Source organism: Scyliorhinus torazame, chromosome 2, assembly GCF_047496885.1.
Source record: "Scyliorhinus torazame isolate Kashiwa2021f chromosome 2, sScyTor2.1, whole genome shotgun sequence".
Taxonomy (NCBI): Eukaryota; Metazoa; Chordata; class Chondrichthyes; order Carcharhiniformes; family Scyliorhinidae; genus Scyliorhinus; species Scyliorhinus torazame.
Window position 1 is genome coordinate 185,440,969 of NC_092708.1, and position 20,807 is coordinate 185,461,775.

The 20,807-nt window shown below is 39.7% G+C and overlaps 1 protein-coding gene across 1 annotated transcript in view; it reads right to left on the minus strand.

The window, feature by feature from the left end:
- Positions 1 to 286: 286 nt before the first annotated feature.
- LOC140407090 (histone deacetylase 4-like) overlaps positions 287 to 20,807 on the minus strand; it is a 111,874-nt gene continuing 91,353 nt past the window's right edge. Inside the window, exons 12-14 of the mRNA XM_072494825.1 lie at positions 10,122 to 10,206; positions 4,215 to 4,365; positions 287 to 4,012 (exon numbers count right to left, since the gene is read on the minus strand). Coding sequence (XP_072350926.1) covers positions 3,973 to 4,012; positions 4,215 to 4,365; positions 10,122 to 10,206 — 276 coding nt within the window. The 3' untranslated portion in view covers positions 287 to 3,972. The remainder of the gene's footprint in view (positions 4,013 to 4,214; positions 4,366 to 10,121; positions 10,207 to 20,807) is intronic.

A 20,807-nucleotide genomic window follows, 5' to 3' on the forward strand; every position in this document is an offset into this window, starting at 1 on the left:
CGTTAATTGCAAGGAAACTGCGGAATGGACTGTTGGACAAGCAGTCTAATAACATGAGAGTCAGTGGACAAGCCAAGAGATGTAGACAGGCAGAGCTGGGAATTGTCAGTGTGTATGTGGAACTTAACACATGTAAGTTTGCCAAAAGGCTTTTATGTAAATGAGGAAAAGGAGAGATGGAATCAGTCACATCTCATTGGACCCTGACTTTTAGCTTCATGTTTTAGTTCAACAAGGAATTAACAACAACCGAACTCCAAAAGGTCATCAAGAAGGAAGACACAGATTTAAATGTGATGTTGTAATTAGTTTTATTTACACCACAATAGCGAGTTGTCAGAATGTGGTACAAAATACTGGACTGCTAACAAAGTCAAAAATGAAGTCTGTACTGTCAAGGAGATACACCATTGGACAGTCTGAAAGTCTGATCCATTTCAACAGGCAAATGAATTCCATCAAAAGCTACCACAATAAGGCTATCACCAATAAAGTAGGTCCATACAATAATTGATTGTGGCTAAAATACAGAAAACCCGTTCACTGGTACTGATAACAATGGTGGTGTCATTTTTGAGTATGGATAGGTACAAAGAAGGTTAAAATATAGTTACAACTTCCATTACTACATACCTGAAATAAAAGTTTTTGGGTGAACAAACTTTAAAATCCATCTCACACATTTTTCATCCCCTCAAACTGGAAAAGAAAACAAAAGGCGCCTCCACTATGGAGCACAAAATGTAATACACCGTAACGTGATACTTTGTAGTCAATATCAAAACACGGAGGGAGGTGAGGCTGACAGGTAGCCATCACTCCTGCTTCTTAACTACAATACCGCCCCCAAAAACCTCTCTTTGTAAATATTCATCCACATCGATCACAATACACAACTGCTAAGTGGATTACCGCTACACGATTTATGGTGGCAGAGATAAAGAACAGCTGCGCTGAAAGGTTAACTGTTTATGATCTTAAATACTTAGTCCAGAAAAAAAATTGCTTGTCTCAAAAGGGTTGGCCCCAAGACGACGCAGGCAGTTAACAGTTTTACAATTTTTTTTGCTGTGTTCTTAAAATTTTATATGCAGATTATGCAATATTCTACTGGTAATGACACAAGTGCTAAATTTTTTTTGTCAAATTTAAGTATCAATTTATAACAGTATTAAAGAGAGTGATATTTGAAGATATTTCAATAAGTCACAGGCATCTCCTTTTGAGGTTTAGCAATATGTTCATCAGAAAAAAAGTCAAAACCTCATCTTCAGATGCCAAGAAGAAAAAAAGCGAAACTCGGTAAGCTGCCCTGGAAATAACTTTGCAAATTGCGTGCATACCTGTACAGAACAAATGATATCTCTGCTTGTGGCACATGCAAGCTCACTATCTTCCATTTCATGAAAAAAAAATACAGTTCAATGCCCCTTAAAAGAAAACAAACAATGGGCCCTCTTAAAACAATGTTTAAATTCACCTTATCAAAAGAAGGAATGAATACATAACTCCACTTATTTAAAGGAATGTTTAACATCAAGAGTAGATGCAAACAGTTTCTTAAAAGTCACAGAATTGATGTGTTAATTGCTTTGCAATCAAACATACATAATCCTATAGAAAGTGTGGAACACTGTCTTAAAGATTACAGCTGGTTATATTTTATGTTGTGTAAATCTGTTTTAAAACAAAAATACAGTAGTGCCCTTATTCAGTGTTGCCAAATATCTCACACACGCACACATGCTCCACGTACTCCTCACAGCGCTAAATTCATTAAGCTTCAAGCAACCATTACAAAAGGAGGAATGAAAACCATTTACTCATAGAGAAAAAAGTTACTAGTTAATGACCCCCATGTCAGTTGTCCCATAAATTCCAGAGTGAGCGTGCTTGTGTACTTAACAGATGGCAGGACAGTGCACCTTCTCTCCCACACTCCAGTGAGAATGCTGTTTTACAGCCCAGGCTTCAACCAGCATTAGTCACATTCTGGGGCCAACCCAAGCACCTGCAGAATTGAATCAACCATGGGCCCAGGACCAAGTGCTTTCCATCCCTGTTAATAGTTGATAAGCACAGCTCACAGACCTACACTGTAAAAACAATCAGTCTTTGGACAAAAACACCATCACAATCTTCCTTCTTGGTTTCAGAATGGAGCAACTGAAAACCTTATGCTAACTCCCCCTTAGCAAACGGCAGCCTTCTGCAGTGCAACCAGTTACAAATATCAAATATAGTATCACTGTAGTATTACTCATATTTAAATGGGTATGATATCACCTTGCAATACTATTCTTACAAGACTTCATTTATAAATCTACTTAGAACAGATCATATAGTAATATACACCAACTGGAATCATTACACAAAGCTTGAACAAGATCCCTCACTCAAGGTACTTCCTCCTAAAAAAAAACTCCAGTTCACTTCTTTAAGCCATCAGAAAGCTACGTTCCATGTAGGGAAACAAAATAAGGAAAATTAAAATTAGACTGGAACCAAGGAGTAATCACAAAAAAAGTCATGAAAAGAACAGAAGAATTTCAGCAAAATATTAGTGGGAAAGGTAACTGGAATTCTTACCAAAAAAGTAATTTAAAAAACCAAGTTATTAGGTCTTATGAAACATGGTTTAAAAACTTGTAAGGACTTCTTTGTATAAAAGTAGACATTATTTTGTTAAATGGTTTACCAGGAGTAAAAATAAACACAAATAAAAAAAAGTTATGATTAAGGTAGTTGCCAAGTGACTTAAACATGTTGGCTCACCACAAACATTCATAGTGAGGTATTCCTCGAAGTGTCCACAATCCTTCTGTTCCCATCTTCAGTAAAAAGCCATCATTTTCCCTGTAAGTGCCCACCTAATAAAAATCAAACTTGGTCTGCTAAGAAAACGTTTATACATGATTATCTTCTGTACTATTAACAAATTACCTGGTCTTATCGTCAAAAAACCTCTTGTTGTCTAATGGATAACATTACTATTGGTTTATATTTTCATTTTTTATTAGAAATGAGGACCACCGAAGTGGAAGTCTGGAAAAAAAATCCTGCAATCATGCTTTTGAGTAACATTCCAATCTTTAAACATGTTTACCTGTCGCAATTCAACCTAACACATGCTTTGTTATTGGTTGATTCCCTATACTACTGTGTTATATAACTCACCATAATAAGTAAAGCAGGTTCTAATGACAACCTGCCAATTTCCAACAGTATATCTGCCACTCTGGACTGGCAACTACCTTAAAATAGGTTAGGGTTCGTTTGGAAAAACAGCAAAAATGGTACTCCAACAGGGTATTAAAATCCAGAGACTGGATTTCAGATTTTTTTTTGCATGCATGCCAGGAAACACAAGGCTTCTTCACCACCATATTTCCACGTCACAACAGTGGAGGAATCATTTCCACACTTTTAAGGCATTGTTCCTCAATTCAAAAATCAGCAACCATCTGTTGATAAAAAGGCACAAACGCTCATGTCTTCGTAGGGATTCTTAGAAAACACCCTCTTAATTCTCTTCCATTCTGGTATAGTCTTTCTCTCCACACTGTAAATGTTCTCGGAATAATTACTGTACGTCACATGATTTTGTTGAGATTACAATCAATGCATCTGGACTTGTAGATGTCATTACATCCTTTGCTAAGGACAAGAACATTAGAAACAGTGGTTGACTGCCTGAGACAGGAGAACTTTTGAGTAGGTAAACTCAGAGCAGGGCTTTGAGATTACACCTCCTTGGTGACTCTGCCAAAGTAAGTGCTGGCTGTCCCACAAGCCTATTTCAGGAATGGACAGAGGTAAAAAATCTTTACTTTTTTATTGCCAGCATTTTGCTCAGTCGTCCTTGGATTCTGGAAGAACACCACAGCAGGACACAGGAGATGCAGAATGAAGTCTTGGCAGAGTTAGAGAAATAAAGATATTGTGTGCAAAAGAGAGAACTCCAGCTGGCAACTACATAGGTGGTTCTTCCTCCATGGGTTCATCATCTGGCCTGCAGGAAAGGAAAATAAAATATGCTAGTAACTTACATACAGAAAAGACAAAGGCTCCTATAGTCATGATCTATCCACACACTATCTAGTTTGTCATAACAAGTGCTGTTTTCCCAAGAAGCGAACACCACCGCCCAGCTATCAACACAGAAGCAAGTCTTGTTTACAGTGTCAAAAGTGAGATATTCCTTCCTGCCTCACCTCTTCTCAGCATTAGACCCTTGTTTAACACCCATTGACAATGAAGCCATAGCTGTTACTGTGTCAGCTTCTTCCTTATCACACTTTTGTGCCTCTATCAGTGAATAGCCCGCAGTAGAGGAAAAGCGTTGTAGCGACTTCCAGTATTTACCTAAGAATACATAAAAATGCAATTAATAATCATAAGTTTTATACATCTGCTGGTACCAGTCTGTCAGCAAGAAAGATATAAATTTAATTAGGATTTATTCAATAATACTTAGTTGTTTTAAATGAGTTAACACTTCTTAAATAGCAGACAGAAGACTCTAATGCAAACAAGCTCAGTGCTTGTCTGCTAATATTATTAATAGCAATTTTTAGTTTTACTCTGTTGTAATGATTTAATTACATTCCCCTCTAAAACTATGAATAGTGAACATACAAGCTTGGTGGACAGTGAAAATCACCGTTGTCCCAGATGACCATAAGCTGCTTTTCCCTTTGTAGGGGAGCGCTGACTGGTGGGTATTTAATCTGAGGATCACCACACCACAGTCGAGAGGCAAGGTTGAGAAGGCCTTCATGAATAACCTCAGCCGATACGGGAATTGCACCCACGCTGTTGGCCTCGCTCCGCATCACGAACCAGCTGTCGAGCAAACTGAGCTAACCGACCCCCAGGAAATATATTCAGCAGACTCAAAAGACATTTTATGGGGTAAGAATTACAACAAAATGAATTTTTAACATCATAATTTGTGAAAGTATTACAGGCTCTCAACAATAACCATTTTTGTCACATCTGTACAGAAAGAGTGTATTTTAAATGTTAGAAAGTCCTTCTTTTATAAATATTATTTGAACAGGTTTATTTCTAAAATGGTATTTGCATGAACTATATTGGGAAAACTTTGCTTAAAAAACTGCCCTCTAGTGGAAATATTAATTATTAGACGTGTAATTCATAAACTAAGCTAACATTGAAAGCCCTTTTGAGACCAATTTGCAAGTACTTTGGTTGGTTTCATTTGATGAATGTGTAACATTTCCTTCCTCGACTATAAATTTTTCCATACCAAGAAAAAAAACATAGTTGCATTGCCAACACCTACTTAAATAAGCAAGTCTAATTCCAGTTTACAGCAACAGCTATGCTATGTAAACTAATGGTGCCACAATGTCATTCTTTGTTCTATCACTGCGGTGTTAGAGTAGGTTATTGCAGGTTGCTATAAATATTACAGCACCAGAGCAGCTTCTCTGGTTCAGTTTTTACCGTTAGGTTAATGGCATCAAATGGAACAAAACTGAAATTGCATATCACCAATTTAAACTTTAATGCAGACAGCTCCTGAAAATTGCACTGATGGCTAAAGTACTTATTTGGCTTATCTTTTTGATTTAAATAAGCAAATTTAAATTTTGCAAGTGTGATAGTACAGTGCGATTGTGAGCACTTATCGGTCTGTCTTAAAGAAAAAAAGAAATACACAAGGTTTAGTTGATACACAAACTAAGTTCAAAGTTTTTACTGATCCCAAATGTACCAGTCTCCCAGTATTTGTCGAGTGTTTAAATCACCTTATCTTGATTCTAACTTTTACAACAATTTCTTGCTTAAAATCTTCATAACCTGATTTGTTCTTCTACACTTCGAAGTACAAATAATACAAAAGATGGTAATTTCTTTGCTTCTGCCTTTTTAGCCCTTCCGTCCCACCATTGCAAACAATTCCCCATATGCACATCACTGCCAACCCCACTCGACTGTGCTAGGTGTCGTGCGTAGTATGACTTGGTGACTTGCGCATGAGTGATATTAATCAGTAATTTCATCTGCTGATGAAACATATATTGAGCTGTTTAAAAAGGACTTTTAAAAATCAAGAAAATATACTGATTTGATGGCTGCCACAAGTCACCTGCCATCTGGTACTTCAAGTCGACCGTTTCTGGAAATTTCCAATGTGAATGACCATTCAGACGTACCATGAATCCCTTCTCATAAATTTCATAGCTGCTGATGTCATCAACTACTTCAAAAGATTTACTGAAACTGTCCTGCACTTCTAAAAGGCTTTCTCTCAAGTGGAGGCAGAAACTCCACCAGGACTATAGTTATAAGGAAAGGGTTTTATGATCTCAAGATGGATGATGAATAATTCAGCAGCAAATGGTTGGAACATTATTGGCCATGGGATAAGAGCAACAATCTGTTCAGATATCAACTAAGCAAATACATTCTGAAATAATGATGGGGATAGAGATCATGATTGGAGTAACCGTTTTCTGACTGTCTTTTAATAAAGCACACAATTTGCTAAAACAAAGTAGTCTCGAAAAGCTGGCAATGAAGCAGTAACGGTCTCCTTCATCTTTTCTCCCAAGATCAGGACCATATCTCTATACATTATAAAATCTATTACAGAGATAGCAAATTTCCATTGAAAGGAATCTCAGGTGCAAAAATCATCGACTTCTGGAAAAAATGGATTAGGTTTTTTAAATAAATTACCTCCGACAACTGCAGTTTCACATGGGCTTAATCTACTAGAATTTCAAGATCACGGTGAAGAAAAATATGCCGTAGTCAAGGATACCAGAAAAGGACTCATAACAGTTGACTTTTTAAAAACTTTTTAGCGGTGAATGTGAATTTGGCTGAGAAAATAACTTCTACTGTATAGTTTGAATTCTGCATGTGTGTGTGTGTGTGTCTGTAAGTGGGTTGCAAAGATCGGGTGCAGGTTTTTATATCTTTAGCTGCGTGGATTTTTAATTTCATAAAATCTACCTTTTCTTTGTTTTAAATTCAATAGAGTCTGCCAGACTGGGTTTTTTTTTGCAAGTACAAAAATGATTAAACACAGACAGTGAATAAATACCTTCATCCCCACTAAATTCACACAAAACCCTGTCACTGTCATTCTTGAAATGGTATCACTGGGGAGTCATTTTCATCCCTCCTGTGGCCGTAACATAGAAAATTATGAGATCAGACTGGACTGACTGCTCCTGAGATTGTTTTCTGCTGTCCCGCTGAAGGGAGCTGAAGAGGTTTATTTTGAATGGTCAGCTGAGTTCATACAATTCATACCTGGAGGTCATGGGCAGAAAATTGAATTTTATCATTCCAACATGTGCAACTGTAGCTCTGGTTAACTTGCCATTTGATTACAGATCTGAAATATTTATATTTCCTGGTCCTGTGTAATGAGACAGGAATAATGAATGATCTCACAGTTATTCCTTCTCAGAATGTGCGATCATAGTGTGGTTGAATTTAAAATACAGGAGTGAGAGAAGGAAAAATCCAATACCAGTGCCTTGTGCTTAAACAAAGGAGACTACAATGGTGGCACAGTTTCACACTGGTTAGCAATGTTGCTTCAGAGCTCCAACGTCCCAGGTTCGATTATGGGTTTGGGTCACTGTCTGTGTGGAGTCTGCACGTTCTCCCCGTGTATGTGTGGGTTTCCCCTGGGTGCTCCAGTTTCCTCCCACAGTCCAAAGATGTGCAGGTTAGGTGGACTGGCCATGCTAAATTACTCTAAGTGTCCAAAAAGGTTAGATGGGCTACTGGGATGGGGTGGAGGTGTGAGCTTAAGTGAGGTGCTCTTTCCGGGGGCCGGTGCAGACTTGATGGGCTCCTTCTGCACTGTAAATTCTATGAATGGGATGAGGGAAGAGTTGGCTAGGGAAGATTGGGAGCAAAGACTGTGTGGTGGGACAATTGAGGAGCAGTGGAGGGTTTTCAAAGAGATTTTTCACAGTGCTCAGAAAAAGTATATACCAGTGAAAAGGAAGGACTGTAGGCTCTAAGGAAGTAAAGGAGGCTATCAAACTGAAAGAAAATGCATACAAAGTGGCAAAGAATAGTGGGAAACTGAAGGATTGGGAAATCTTTAAAGGTCAACAGAAAAGCCAAGAAAAAAGCTATAAAAAAAGTAAGATAGATTTAGATTATGAGAGTAAACTAGCTCAGAATATAAAAACAGATAGCAAACGTGTCTACAAACATATAAAATGAAAAAGAGTAGCTAAGGTAAACATTGGTCCTTAAGAGGATGAAAAATGGGATTTAATAATGGGAAATAAGGAAATGGCTGAGGTATTGAACAGGTATTTTGTGTTGGTCTTCAGAATGGAAGACGCAAATAACGTAAGAGGTGGCGGGGGAAATAGCAAATGCGCCTGTGGTAATTTACCAAAATTCACTGGTCTCTCGGGCGGTTCCAGCAGATTGGAAAACAGCAAATGTGACGCCACTGTTGAAAAGAGGAGGTAGACAAAAGGTGGGTAACTATAGGCCGGTTAGCTTAATTTCTGTAGTGGGGAAAATGCTTGAATCTATCATCAAGGAAGAAATAGCGAGACATCTGGATAGAAATTGTCCCATTGGGCAGGCGCAACATGGGTTAATGAAAGGCAGGTCATGTTTGACTAATTTAGTGGAATTCTTTGAGGACATTATGAGCGCAGTGGACAACGGAGAACCGGTGGATGTGGTGTGTCTGGATTTCCAGAAGTCAATTGACAAGGTGCCGTCCAAAATGCTGCTGCATAAGATGTGCATGGCGTTACGGGTAATGTATTAGCATGGATAGAGGATTGGTTAACTGACAGAAAGCAAATAATATCAAAATGGACTATTATTTAAATGGTAAAAAATTGCAGCATGCTGCTGTGCAGAGGGGCCTGGGTGTCCTGGTGCATGAATCACAAAAAGTTGGTTTGCAAGTGCAGCAAGTAATTAAGAAGGCAAATGGAATTTTGGCCGTCATTGCTGGAGGGATGGAGTTTAAAAGCAGGGCGATAATGTTGCAGCTGTATAGGGTGCTGGTGAGGCCACACCTGGAGTACTGAGTACAGTTTTGGTCTCCTTACTTGAGAAAGGATGTACTGGCACTGGAGGGTGTGCAGAGAAGATTCACTAGGTTTATTTCTGAGTTGGGAGGATTAGCTTATTGAGGAGAGACTAAGTAGACTGGGACTATACTCATTGCAATTTAGATGTGAGGGGGGATTTTACAGAAACATAGAAAATTATGAAGAGAATAGATAGGATAGAAGCAGGGAGGTTGTTTCCACTGGCAGGTGAAACTAGAACAGGGGGCATAGTCTCACAATAAGGGGGAGCAGATTTATGACTGAGTTGAAGAGGAATTTCTTCACCTAAAGGGTTGTGAATCTGTGGAATTCTCTGCCCAGTGAAGCAGTTGAGGCTACCTCGGGAAATGTTTTTAAGACAAAGGTAGATAGATTTTTGAATAGTAAAGGAATTAAGGGTTATGGTGAGTGGATGGGTAAGTGGACCTGAGTCCACAAAAAGATCAGCCATGATCTTATTAGATGGCAGAGCAGGCTCGAGGGGCCAGATGGCTTACTCCTGCTCCTAGTTCTTATGATTGTTTTTCAAATGCAACATGCAAAATACTATTTTGAGCAGAAATATTTAAGTATTTTTACTGCTTATAATGTAGTTAATTTTTTGGACATCGTCAAATCTGAAGGTTTCAGGTTGCACAAAAAACAAATTCACAGCTTTTAGATGTTCGTTGACAACTTGTCTTGTAAAATTCTGCCCTGATTCAATGGGGTGAGAATTCAGTCTCGATAGGACACTAAAGGCTGCAAAGGAAGGTCTGGGGCTCATTACTCACTCTCCCCGAGCTGGAGAAAAACAGAGCTTGCTGCCAGATGCTTTATGTATACTAATATTCAGTGACATTCTGTTGTGCATGACATCATCATATTTAATCTGATTTTTCTTTCCTTCCGAAGAAAAGGAAAGCTTTGAAGTTCAACAAAAGTGCTTCTGACCTACCACTAAATCAAATATCTTAAAAGTTAGTTAGTTCAATACAGTCATCCACAGATACAACAGCAGAAAATCAGTATAGTTCTATTACTGTCCACACTCACTTTGTATTTCGATTACGTTCTCAATAGAACGAACAGCATTGGGATTTGGTCTTTGCTGTAACACTTCTTGTGTGAATGGCTCAAGCTGAAGAGAAAGAAATCCAAAAATAAATAATTAATGCTTTAATGAAAAGTGCAAAACCTTTTGTTCCTTTCTTTTATTGAAGCACAGAAATGTGTTTTGCAATTTGACGCACAAAATTACAAAAGCATACTGACATGGCAAACCTAACTGGAAGCCACAAACCCCAAGGTTCTGTAGTCTCTCGGTTTGTAATATGTATACAGGGGTGACGAGCAAGTCAAGTGACAAATTCTACCTTGAAAAATGGATGCTTTCAAGTTTTTGCGATGATGGGGCCAAGCTGCTTTTCAAAATTCCAGCCAGCTGCTTTTCAAAGAAACCAGTCAAGTCCTCATCTTTGCAAGTTAATTCCTGAAAATGCTCTGAGCCATCATTTCCAACATCCTACATTTTGGTCTCTTCAGTTAGTGACAAAGGAGTCAGGTCACATGCAAGCATTGTCAAGATTTATTTATTCACTTCTCTGCTGCTATTTGTACTTTAAAAAGTTGTTTTTAAGAGAATAAGACAGAAACTATAACTCCATTTATATCTTGCTTTTGTTGAAGCACTGACACTCCAATGGCCAGTGCGATTGTCCCAAATCCTTTATATCCATTTTGTTTTCCTTTTCATAACTGTTGTGATCTATATGCACATATAGGAACTTGTGTTATGCTGCTTCGTGTAGCATAAACTGCTTCCTTGATGTATGCTTTGACAAAGGATGCTCCAGACTATGAAATGAGTTCAACGTGTTTATTGAACTATTAACACAGTTCTTAAATGAGTTCGACTCTCTGCTAATCCAACTGTAGTAACTCAGTCTATCTTTACCAGCCTGCTCTAAGCCACGTGCTGGGTGTGATGCTGCTGATCAACCCTGATGTACTCGCTAGATGTCTGTCTGTGGAAAGAGGCAGAGCATGTGTGCCCTGTCCTTGTATATGGGTTGTAAAGTGCCCCCTTGTGGTAATGCCACCTCTGGGTGTCCTGATTACCCATTGGTTGTGTCCTGTTGTAATGACCCATTGGCTGTATGTCTGCATGTCATGACATCTCTGGTGCTCCCTCTAGTGGTTACTTAGTTGTAGTATATTTACATTAACCCCTTGTGTATATCACCACATCCCCCCTTTTTTCATGTTACATGTTTTCTGTACTTGGTTAAAGAAAATTGAACAAAATAGGTAGATAAGTGATGACATGTACAAGTCATGATGACAGTGCTGATTATACAATACCAAACAATATTTATGAGTCTAAAGTTCATGAATTTATACGGTCGAGTGGCTTTCTTGTTTTGTTATTGAAGTGTCGATGTTGATGTTGTCATTTCCTTGTGAATGCCGTCAGTGTCCCTGCAGTTAAGGAACCAAGAAGTCATCAGGAGGTGTTCAAATGGTCAAATCACTTCGTTGTCTGATTTGGACTCTTTTTGTTTTCGATGCTTGTCGTAGTGAGTCTTGTTGTCATCTTTCCTGTCTGACCTGGACTGGTGTCTGTGTTTGCGGTATTGATGCCATATGTCAGCTGCCTTGAAAGCTGGTCTGCTTGTTTGTAGTGTAGCAAATGTGAATTTGTAAGGTGCGTTATCATACCATGGTATGTCTGCACACTTGCCATTGTCTTGAGCTGTGCTGTCACAGTGTCCTGCATTTGCAGAGTTGTACCATGTCGTACCAGTCGTTGTTCCAGTGTTGTTGGTTTTGTCGTGCTTGTTGTTGACATTGGTGCCTTTGGTATGCTTCTTGTTGTTGTCTGTGTTGTTTTTGTATGTTTTGTTGTTGTGTTTGTTGCGCTCAATGACCATTTCGAGCGGAGAATTTGAGTCCTTCACAAAGTTACTTGTGTCAGTGTCCTTTGTGGCATCTGCTGCTTCATTGAGCGTTTTGTCTTTGATTCCTCGGTGCTCTCCGTCTGGAGTCATGTCCGGTTCACTTGAATCATCTTTGGCTTGTCGATGCTTCCCGTCTGGAGTCCATTCTGGTTCACCTGGTTCATCTTTGGTTTCATGATGGTCCTGTGTCGGAGTCATTTCAGGTTCACTTGAATCATCTTTGGTTTCTTGATGCTCCTCGTTTGGAGTCAAAATGTTCAAGATTTCATTTTCTTGTGGAGAGGCTCGAGTGGATGAGGTTTCAATTGATGTGGTCGCACTAGACTCACAAGTAGTTTCACTTGGATTGTCGAGTGCCTCTGTGCATACGAGCAGAGATCTGTCAGTCCCGCTGTGATGTTGCACATCTTGTATGGGAATTGTGATGCCTTCGTCACTTGTCGCACATACAATGGGTAGACCTGCAGTGTCTTCTTGTTGGTTAGATGAGCTGGGTAGACTGTCAGAGTCTTCTTCTGGTGGCTCAAGTAATCTGGGTAGACTGTCATAGTCTTTCTGTTGTTCACGTGAGTGTGGCAGACTTGCATCGTCTGCTGCGGGTTGATAAGGTGGATAGACCTGCACGGTCTTGTTCATGCATGGACTGCACTTGAGTCTTGAGTTGCTCCCATTGTGGAGTCTGTCAATGAGCTCGCTGTGGAGGCTTGTATCACTCTCTCTGTGGAGTCTGGCATCGTTCCCTGTGTGGAGTCGTGCAGTGGTCTCGCTGTGGAGTCGATCTGCGGGCTCTCAACGGGGTCGTGCATGGTCTCGCTGTGGAGTCTTTCATCGCTTTCTGTGTGGAGTCGTGCAGTGGTCTTGCTGTGGAGTCTTTTCATCGCTGTGTGTGTGGAGTCGGGGACTCTTCATGATGCGTGGACCACTTATTGTGTGGCATCAGGCCGCTCTCTGTGGGCTTCATCTTCTTCGTGGGTATTTGACAGGTTACTGTCATCCAATGTATCGACGATCTTCCATGGCATCATGGTACTGGATTCATCTACCATGAGCCAAGTCGTTTTGAGCTTTTCAACCGCGGCGCTGATGCTTGTATGATCATCATATCCGAATAACTCAGCCATGTCTGAGTAGTATTCTTCGATAAACCAATTATCTTCTTGTGTTTCGGTATTGTCATTGTGCTCTCTGTGTCCAAGGAAGAAATCATCGTCTGAGTAGTAGTCTTCAAGGACTAAATCATCTCTTTGGGCGGTGCTAACTGCTTGTATCAGGGTTCTGCGGAGCTTATTTTCATCTACTGGTCGAAGTTCAGGCATTGTGCTGTCTTTCCAGGTGAAAGAATGGTGTTTTGTAGCTTTAAAACTCTTCTTTTTAATTTTCGGACATTTCCCCTTTAAACGGTCGTGGTCTGGGGCCTCTGACGTCATGACGCTCGTGACGTCATGCGTAGGACTCACCTGCGCATGCTGAGGTTCCTTTACTGTGCGCTCTTTACGGAACTGTGTATGCGCGGCTTCTCGCGCATGCGCAAACTGACTTTTCTGTACTGTACGCTCTTTTTGCAACTGCGCATGCGCGGCTTCTTGCGCATGCGCAAGACACAGTTTTGCCGGTTCGCTTCTTCTTGGGAACTGCGCATGTGCGGACTGGGCTGGCTGGATATGCGCAAGATGGCTGCCAATCAAAATTGCAGTTTGCTTCTGTTGCAACCCTACCTTTGCCTCGTGGTGAGTATTGGCGGGAGTTGAACCAATTTCTTTTGTGTTTACCTTGCAGTAGCTTTCAAATTTGTCAAGGACTGTCTGGAATTGTGTTCTGTCCTGCCCTTTGGAGTATTTAAAGGAGTGGAAGATCTCTGTTGCATGTTCACCCGCAATGGTGAGTAGAAGAGCAATCTTCTCAGCATTGGCCGCGCCAGTTAGGTCGTATGCTTCCATGTAAAGCTGAAATCGTTGCTTGAATGCACGTCAGTTGGCAGTGACATTGCCGTGGTACCCGAGTGGATTAGGAACCGGAATCTCGATCATCGTGCCTGTGTTCGGTTGCTGATTGTCGCGGATCTTGCTGAGTTGAACTAAATAGATGAAACAGGCACTCCTGGTATCACGTTATGTTATGCTGCTTCGTGTAGCATAAGCTGCTTCCTTGATGTATGTTTTGACAAAGGAAGATCCAGACTATGAAATGAATTCAACGTGTTTATTGAACTATTAACACAGTTCTTAAATGAGTTAGACTCTCTGCTAATCTAACTGCAGTAACTCAGTCTATCTTTACCAGCCTGCTCTAAGCCACATGCTGGGTGTGATGCTGCTGATCAACCCTGATGTACTCTCTAGGTGTCTGTATGTGTGCCCTGTCCTTTTATATGGGTTGTGAAGTGCCCCCTTGTGGTAATGCCACCTCTGGGTGTCCTGTTTACCCATTGGTTGTGTCCTGTTGTAATGACCCATTGGCTGTATGTCTGCATGTCATGACATCTCTGGTGCTCCCTCTAGTGGTTATGTAGTTGTAGTGTATTTACATTAACCCCTTGTGTATATACAGTGATGCATATCACCACAGAACTTAAAATAGGAAAACATTTTGAAAACCAGGAAGAAACCCTGGAATTTTAAGTCACATCATCAAATACACAAGTTCCACACATTTACATATCTTAACAAACCATTATAATATTTCAGGAAAACATCCAATTGGATATTAAATTAGTTATGAACAAGAGACTCCTGAACAATTTTACAGCGTTCATTCTCTACCTTTATCATGAAAAAGGTTGTCTGGAAAACCCCCTGCTATATTTTGCATCATAAAGAGCAATAAAACAGAAGCACAGAAGACATGGCTGTTTACCAAATCTAAATTACAGAATACACTGAAATAGTTGCAACCCTATGATGAATAATTTTATATGCTGAAAAACAGCAAAGTTGTCAAGATCTGGAATGGCTCCGGTTGTACAGGACAGTGTATCCTCACTGTGCTTAGGAGCACTTCCACAGGCACATCTGATGAATATAAGTTTGATGAAATGTGAACCAGCTCCCACAATACAGATTTCTATATGGCAGCTATCCATCATCTATATTGAACTGAAAAGGTATGGAATTATGGTGCACAAAATAATTGTAGAATCTGAGAATAGACACTATCTGAATTAACATCAAGTTTATATTTGAATAATATCTTTCACCCGGGCTGGGATCAAACCCAAATGACTCTCCATTGAATGGGGGAGTGGGGGCTGGGGGTGGGGTGATGGAGGTTAGCTTTTCATTTCTATTTGTTGCAAGGGTAAGATTTCATCTGAGTATTAGAGGATCAAAATGTTCTGTGGAAACGTTTTCATTTGCTGGTGCTTTTCCTCTGTGGCAATTTTCAGGAAAAAAAACAAGGTGTAAGAAAAGCAATTTCAAATCATCCACGCCAATTTCTTTTTTGGGCTCTGCATGTAACACATTTGGACAGTAGAATTCTTATCGGCCTAATGCTTTGATATGAAATAAACCCTTAACTTTAACCATGTAACCACAGTTTTTGGATGTAGATGCTTTTGTGCTAAGATTATATAATATTAAGTTAACTGAGCCTATTCAGATTTCATCACAAAACGTGAATCATAGCAGTAAGATAATCATGTTCCTTGCCATTTTCTCCTGAAAAATCAGAGAAAGAGTAAATCATTTCAATCATCTATCTTAGTTTAACTATCAATAAAATCTATCAAAGAGACCCCATAAAACATTTTAATATTTATTTTAAAATTAGTAACTTCAACCAGAGGCACGAGATCTATCTAATAGTTGATCCACTGAGGGCACACCACAGGATCATGAAATTTCCAATCTTATACATTTTTTTTTTAGCTGTAATAAGCACGTTATCTGGGTGTGTTTGTGTGTGTGTGTACCATGTTGGTTTTGGTCTGGATTCAAGCGGAAATTACACCAGTGTTAAATTCAAGTGGATATTGGCACTTCTTTGAATGATTTGCCATATTTGATGTCCAAAATGATTCTGGAATAAGTCCAAAAATAAGTTTTTATTTCCAAAATTCAACTTTTCCTTCTTCTGTCAATTAAAAATCACGACAAAATAAAATCAAGATAGAAATTCCCAGCGTAGCAGCCAATCCAATATATACAGTTGTACACATATTTTAAAAGGTACATATGAGGGTTAAGCACCCAATCTTGTGATTAATGTTCCTTCTGGTGCCGGATTATATATTTTTTCCACATGAAAGCCTTGTAATGCCAAAATTTCATTTTAAAAGGAATTTGGAAGCTAGATGATCCAAAATGTTCTGCATATGCTTATGTTGGAAACATGCTAACCTATTTTACTTCTATGCCAGGGGGAAATAATGTGCGTTAATAACTATGACAAAGATATGGTATAGTTTACAGTCTGCGAGATACTCTGTAATCTAACTGCGGTATGATTCTAAGCATGATCAAACATTTGACTCTTGGCTGTTTTTATCCCTAACCCCTCTTTCATAAAATACTACATTTAATCCATGAAAGACCAATTTGTTTCCCTTTTTAACTAAAAGAATTATTAGCATAGAATTTAGGAGCCAAAACGTACACCATCTCCCTTTCAGCAGTAGAGTCAAAATGAAGAACAAATGCTCTCTGAACTAATGTTTGTTTTGTGAGAGAGTCCGAAAAGGAACTGAAAAATGCTTGACCGAACACAAACGTTGTCTTGTTCAAAGATATGGTGTAGCCTACAGTCATCTTGTTCAAACACTTCATGCCACTGCCAGCAATAGCAAGTAGTATTTGTCAGGTCAGAGTAATAATGTCTCCTCTGCGGTTCTGTTTCACAAGGGCCAGATTTCTAGTCAGGTCAAGGAAACTCCAGTTAACATTTCATCACAGTTTTTCCACATGCCAATTTGATCAATTTTCCACGGTTCCAGCTGCAGCACATATCTATACATGTGTGCCGACTTCTGCTGACATTCTTCCATTTTACAAGCAGACACCAGGACTAATGTTTGAAATTCCAGTGCTCTCACCACTGAGATGTGGCAGTCTGACAAACCCAAATGTCTGATTTCTCTTTTCCTCCCCCCCCCCCCGCTCTCCTTTAGCACTAGTCAGGAAAGTCAACAGTCTGTGAAAAACCCTTATACAATTTACAAAATATCCCCATCCAAACAGCATTACTGTTTCTAAGGAATCAGCAGCAAATATTAGGTCAAAGTGCACAGATTGTATGTAAACACAAATAAAACCACTTGCCAAGTGCAGTGAAACATCCCTTTACAAAGCTGGAACTCTGGATATTCCGTAATCACATTCTTGTAAGAGCTGTAATCCTCTACTCAGTCCCTTACGTATTGCTTCGCATATCTCAAAATTCCATTATATTCTATTACTCAGTCCATCAGTTATTGTTATTCAGTCCAAACTGTGACACTGCAGGTTCCATCAACACATTTCATGGAATGTGGAAGCCACACGGGTCATTTCACTATGTTGGCTCACTGATTTCCTTTAGTTTGGTTGCCATCTTAATTCTGATTAAATCAGACAAATTTAATTAATTTCTAAGACTTTTTCTTAAAACTATTCCCCAGCCTTCCTTCTTAGGCAGGAACTGGTAGATCCAGCTCAGAGATCTCATGATAATGCTTGGTTGAGCTGATAATGTGCTGGGAGTGCCACAGGTACTGGCGACCGATTAAAGGGAAGGCTGGTCCATCGGAAGGAAAAGGCAGCCAGGGGTCAGGGTCTCAGGATAAAGGCCTTAGCCATTCAGGATTGTGATGAGGAGAAATTCCGTCACTCAGAGGATTGTGGATCTTTGGAATTCTGTACCTCAGAGAGCAGTGCTCAGTCGTTGAACAAATTCAAGAGTGAGACTGAATGGCAGAGCAGGCTTGAATGGCCAAATGGTCCACCTATGCTCCTATTTCTTATAGTTCTTATGTTCGTAATTATAAATTTTTTGGCAGACCTCCCTTCCAGCTGTATTACGGGACATACCTCTACTAGAAATATATTATGGAGCCTTTATTTGATTGGTGTGCAGGTTCCTAGCTCACTGGGTCTGTCTGCATTAGAGTGAATTGAGCTGAGTGGCCATGGAGTAAGCTACTGTGCCATCAGCATGGTGTATTTACATTTCTAGGTCCCTTTGGGATAATGGTTACTAGGATGAGATCAAGTGTCCCACATCACAAATATTTAATTTTACTTTATTTGCACTGCTTGTTTGAAAAGCATATAATCTGCCGCAAAGTGGAAACATAGCTGAGTTTTATCAACGTAATGGTGCAATGCACCACATGCACGCTCCTCCACTTATAACGTTCTTGATCAACTATCCACACTGATCCTGTGCAAAACTACAATAAACATTTCCCTTCGAACCACATTTCAGTATTTTTATAGTTTGGGCTGTACTGGCTATCTTTTGTACCCATTACATTAGCCAACACTCATGTGAAAAGGATTTACTTATATCAGGCATGATTGTTAGTTTAATAATTCTTTAATTCACATCTATTTACAGCCTTAGCATGGAAAAGGGATAATGCTCATGGCCTGCAACTCTGCTAATGCTGTTAAGCATCAAGGTTAGTCACGTCTGTAATTTTTGCCTTGCAAATTAGGAATCTTTAACTTGTTTGTTGGCAACATACATTTATTATACATCACACTGTGTACCATGCATATTATTGAAGTGGTTTGAAACAATAATGTATATTTAAATAAAAAACTTCATCTAAAATTAAATATCTTGCATCACATTTAGTCTTTTAGCTGCAGTAATACAGTGTTTAACGAGAAGTTTACACAGATGTGCAACCAGATGTTCGACTACTTCTGAGTCAGCTTTGAAAAGTATTGCACACAAGCACTTAAACCAACCACTGATGTTTACCGTTTGGAGTTTCCATTTTTTTGGTTCTCATTTATGTGACATAGAGTATTGTTGCAGAGCTGCTTTGCTTAGATGCTGTAATTCACAGTTGACATTCCAACAATTCTGTCTACATGTAGTTGCGCTTGGACATACAGAAGTACATGTATTTAATTAAGCTTTGATACAGCAAACCAATGGACTCCCACAAGGCTCAGTACTGGTTCCAACCCTGTTTATGTTGTACACAAAATTACCTCTGAAATTTCCTGTATGCCAATGGCATCTGCCTCGTAACTCAAGCCCCTGACATCAGATACCTTGGACCAGAACTTAAATGAGGACGTATGAAAACTTGAACAATACTGCAACACATGGCAACTCAAGCCAAGCCCTCAAAAATAGTATCCAGCTTATTCAATTTTTACAACGCAAAAGCGAATAAAGAGCTTAACATCTAAATGAATGGCTAGAAGTTAAAGCACCATCAAGCTCCAACATACCTCGGGATTGACCTTAGATAGGACACTGACCTTCCAGGAACATCTAAAAACAACTGCAGCCAAGGCCAAGTCCAGAAACAAGTTGATTGTCAAACTAGCCAGCTCAATGTGGGATGCTGCTACCACCACCCTCTGAACCTCATCATTTGCACTCTCATACTCAGTAGCAGAATACTGCCCCCTGTTTGGTCAAGTTGATCACACTCGCACAAAGAGTTGATACCCAGCAGAATGCTATCATGTGTATCATTACTCGAACCACTCCCGTGGCTCCTTGTCATGGCAAACCACACTCCCCCACATTTCTGCTGACTTGCAATAACACACAAAATGATAGAAAAAGTTCAGAGTGCCCCCCACCTGACACTTCATGCTGGTCTATTCGGCCCACCCAAGGTACGACTCCCATCAAGAAAGCCGATCTGGAAAAACCCTTCTACATAGCACTTCAGTACAAATTCCACCTGGACAAATAAATGGGAATCTTTGGACATGACAAACAAGTACCTGGTCTCAAACCCAACCCAACAGCTACCTGGTTTTAACCTTCCAAGGAAAGAGTGGTCCGTCCTCAGGACCGGCCACAACCCCTGCTTAGGGCCACAGATGGATCATTAGTGCCAGCCTCTTATGTGCCTGTGGGGGAGAGTAAACTGCACCACATCATAGAAGAATGTCCAATCCACAGATTCATTGGAGGCCTTCATGCATTCAACACAGCAGGACCAGAAGAAACGGCTCGCCTAGGAACTTTGCATTTTTTAGATAAATAATAAATAAAATGCAGCAAATGGGTCATGAACAAAACTCCTAACATTTCAGGTCAAAAAAAAATAGGTCACCCTCCAGTTTAGTACAGAACTGGTACAGAACAATATGTAGTTACATATTAACTTAGTTATAAAAAATGGTCAAATGGTGAACCACTTAGCAATGGCTTTCATGAGAGATGAAACTCTTTCTGTTGTTAAATGCTCAGTCAACTTCTCTGTTCAACTCACAATGCCAAATGATCAAGCACTGGTCACTCATCTACAAAATGTTGTATTATGTGGAAAGGCTGGGGAGCAGCAAAAACAAAAGAACAAAAAGCAGAGACAGAAACAAAACAAAAAGAATAGAGTACTGGCAATAAGCTTAGGCTGGCTGTCCTAAACTGTAACTATCATCGCTCACCTCTCCTGCGGGAGAATATCCATTTCACCAGCAGCAGAACTTCAGAACAAACAGAAGTTTTGTATCATGAATTATAAGTATGGGGAAATACTTTAAAGGTGAAATATTTCAGCACACCAACAGGCTGCAGAGTTGTTTACTGCTTCAAGACCAAATACTGAGACTCTAATCTGAACTGAGCTGCTGCAAAGAGGATGGGCACCTACACAGCTGGGGTTTGT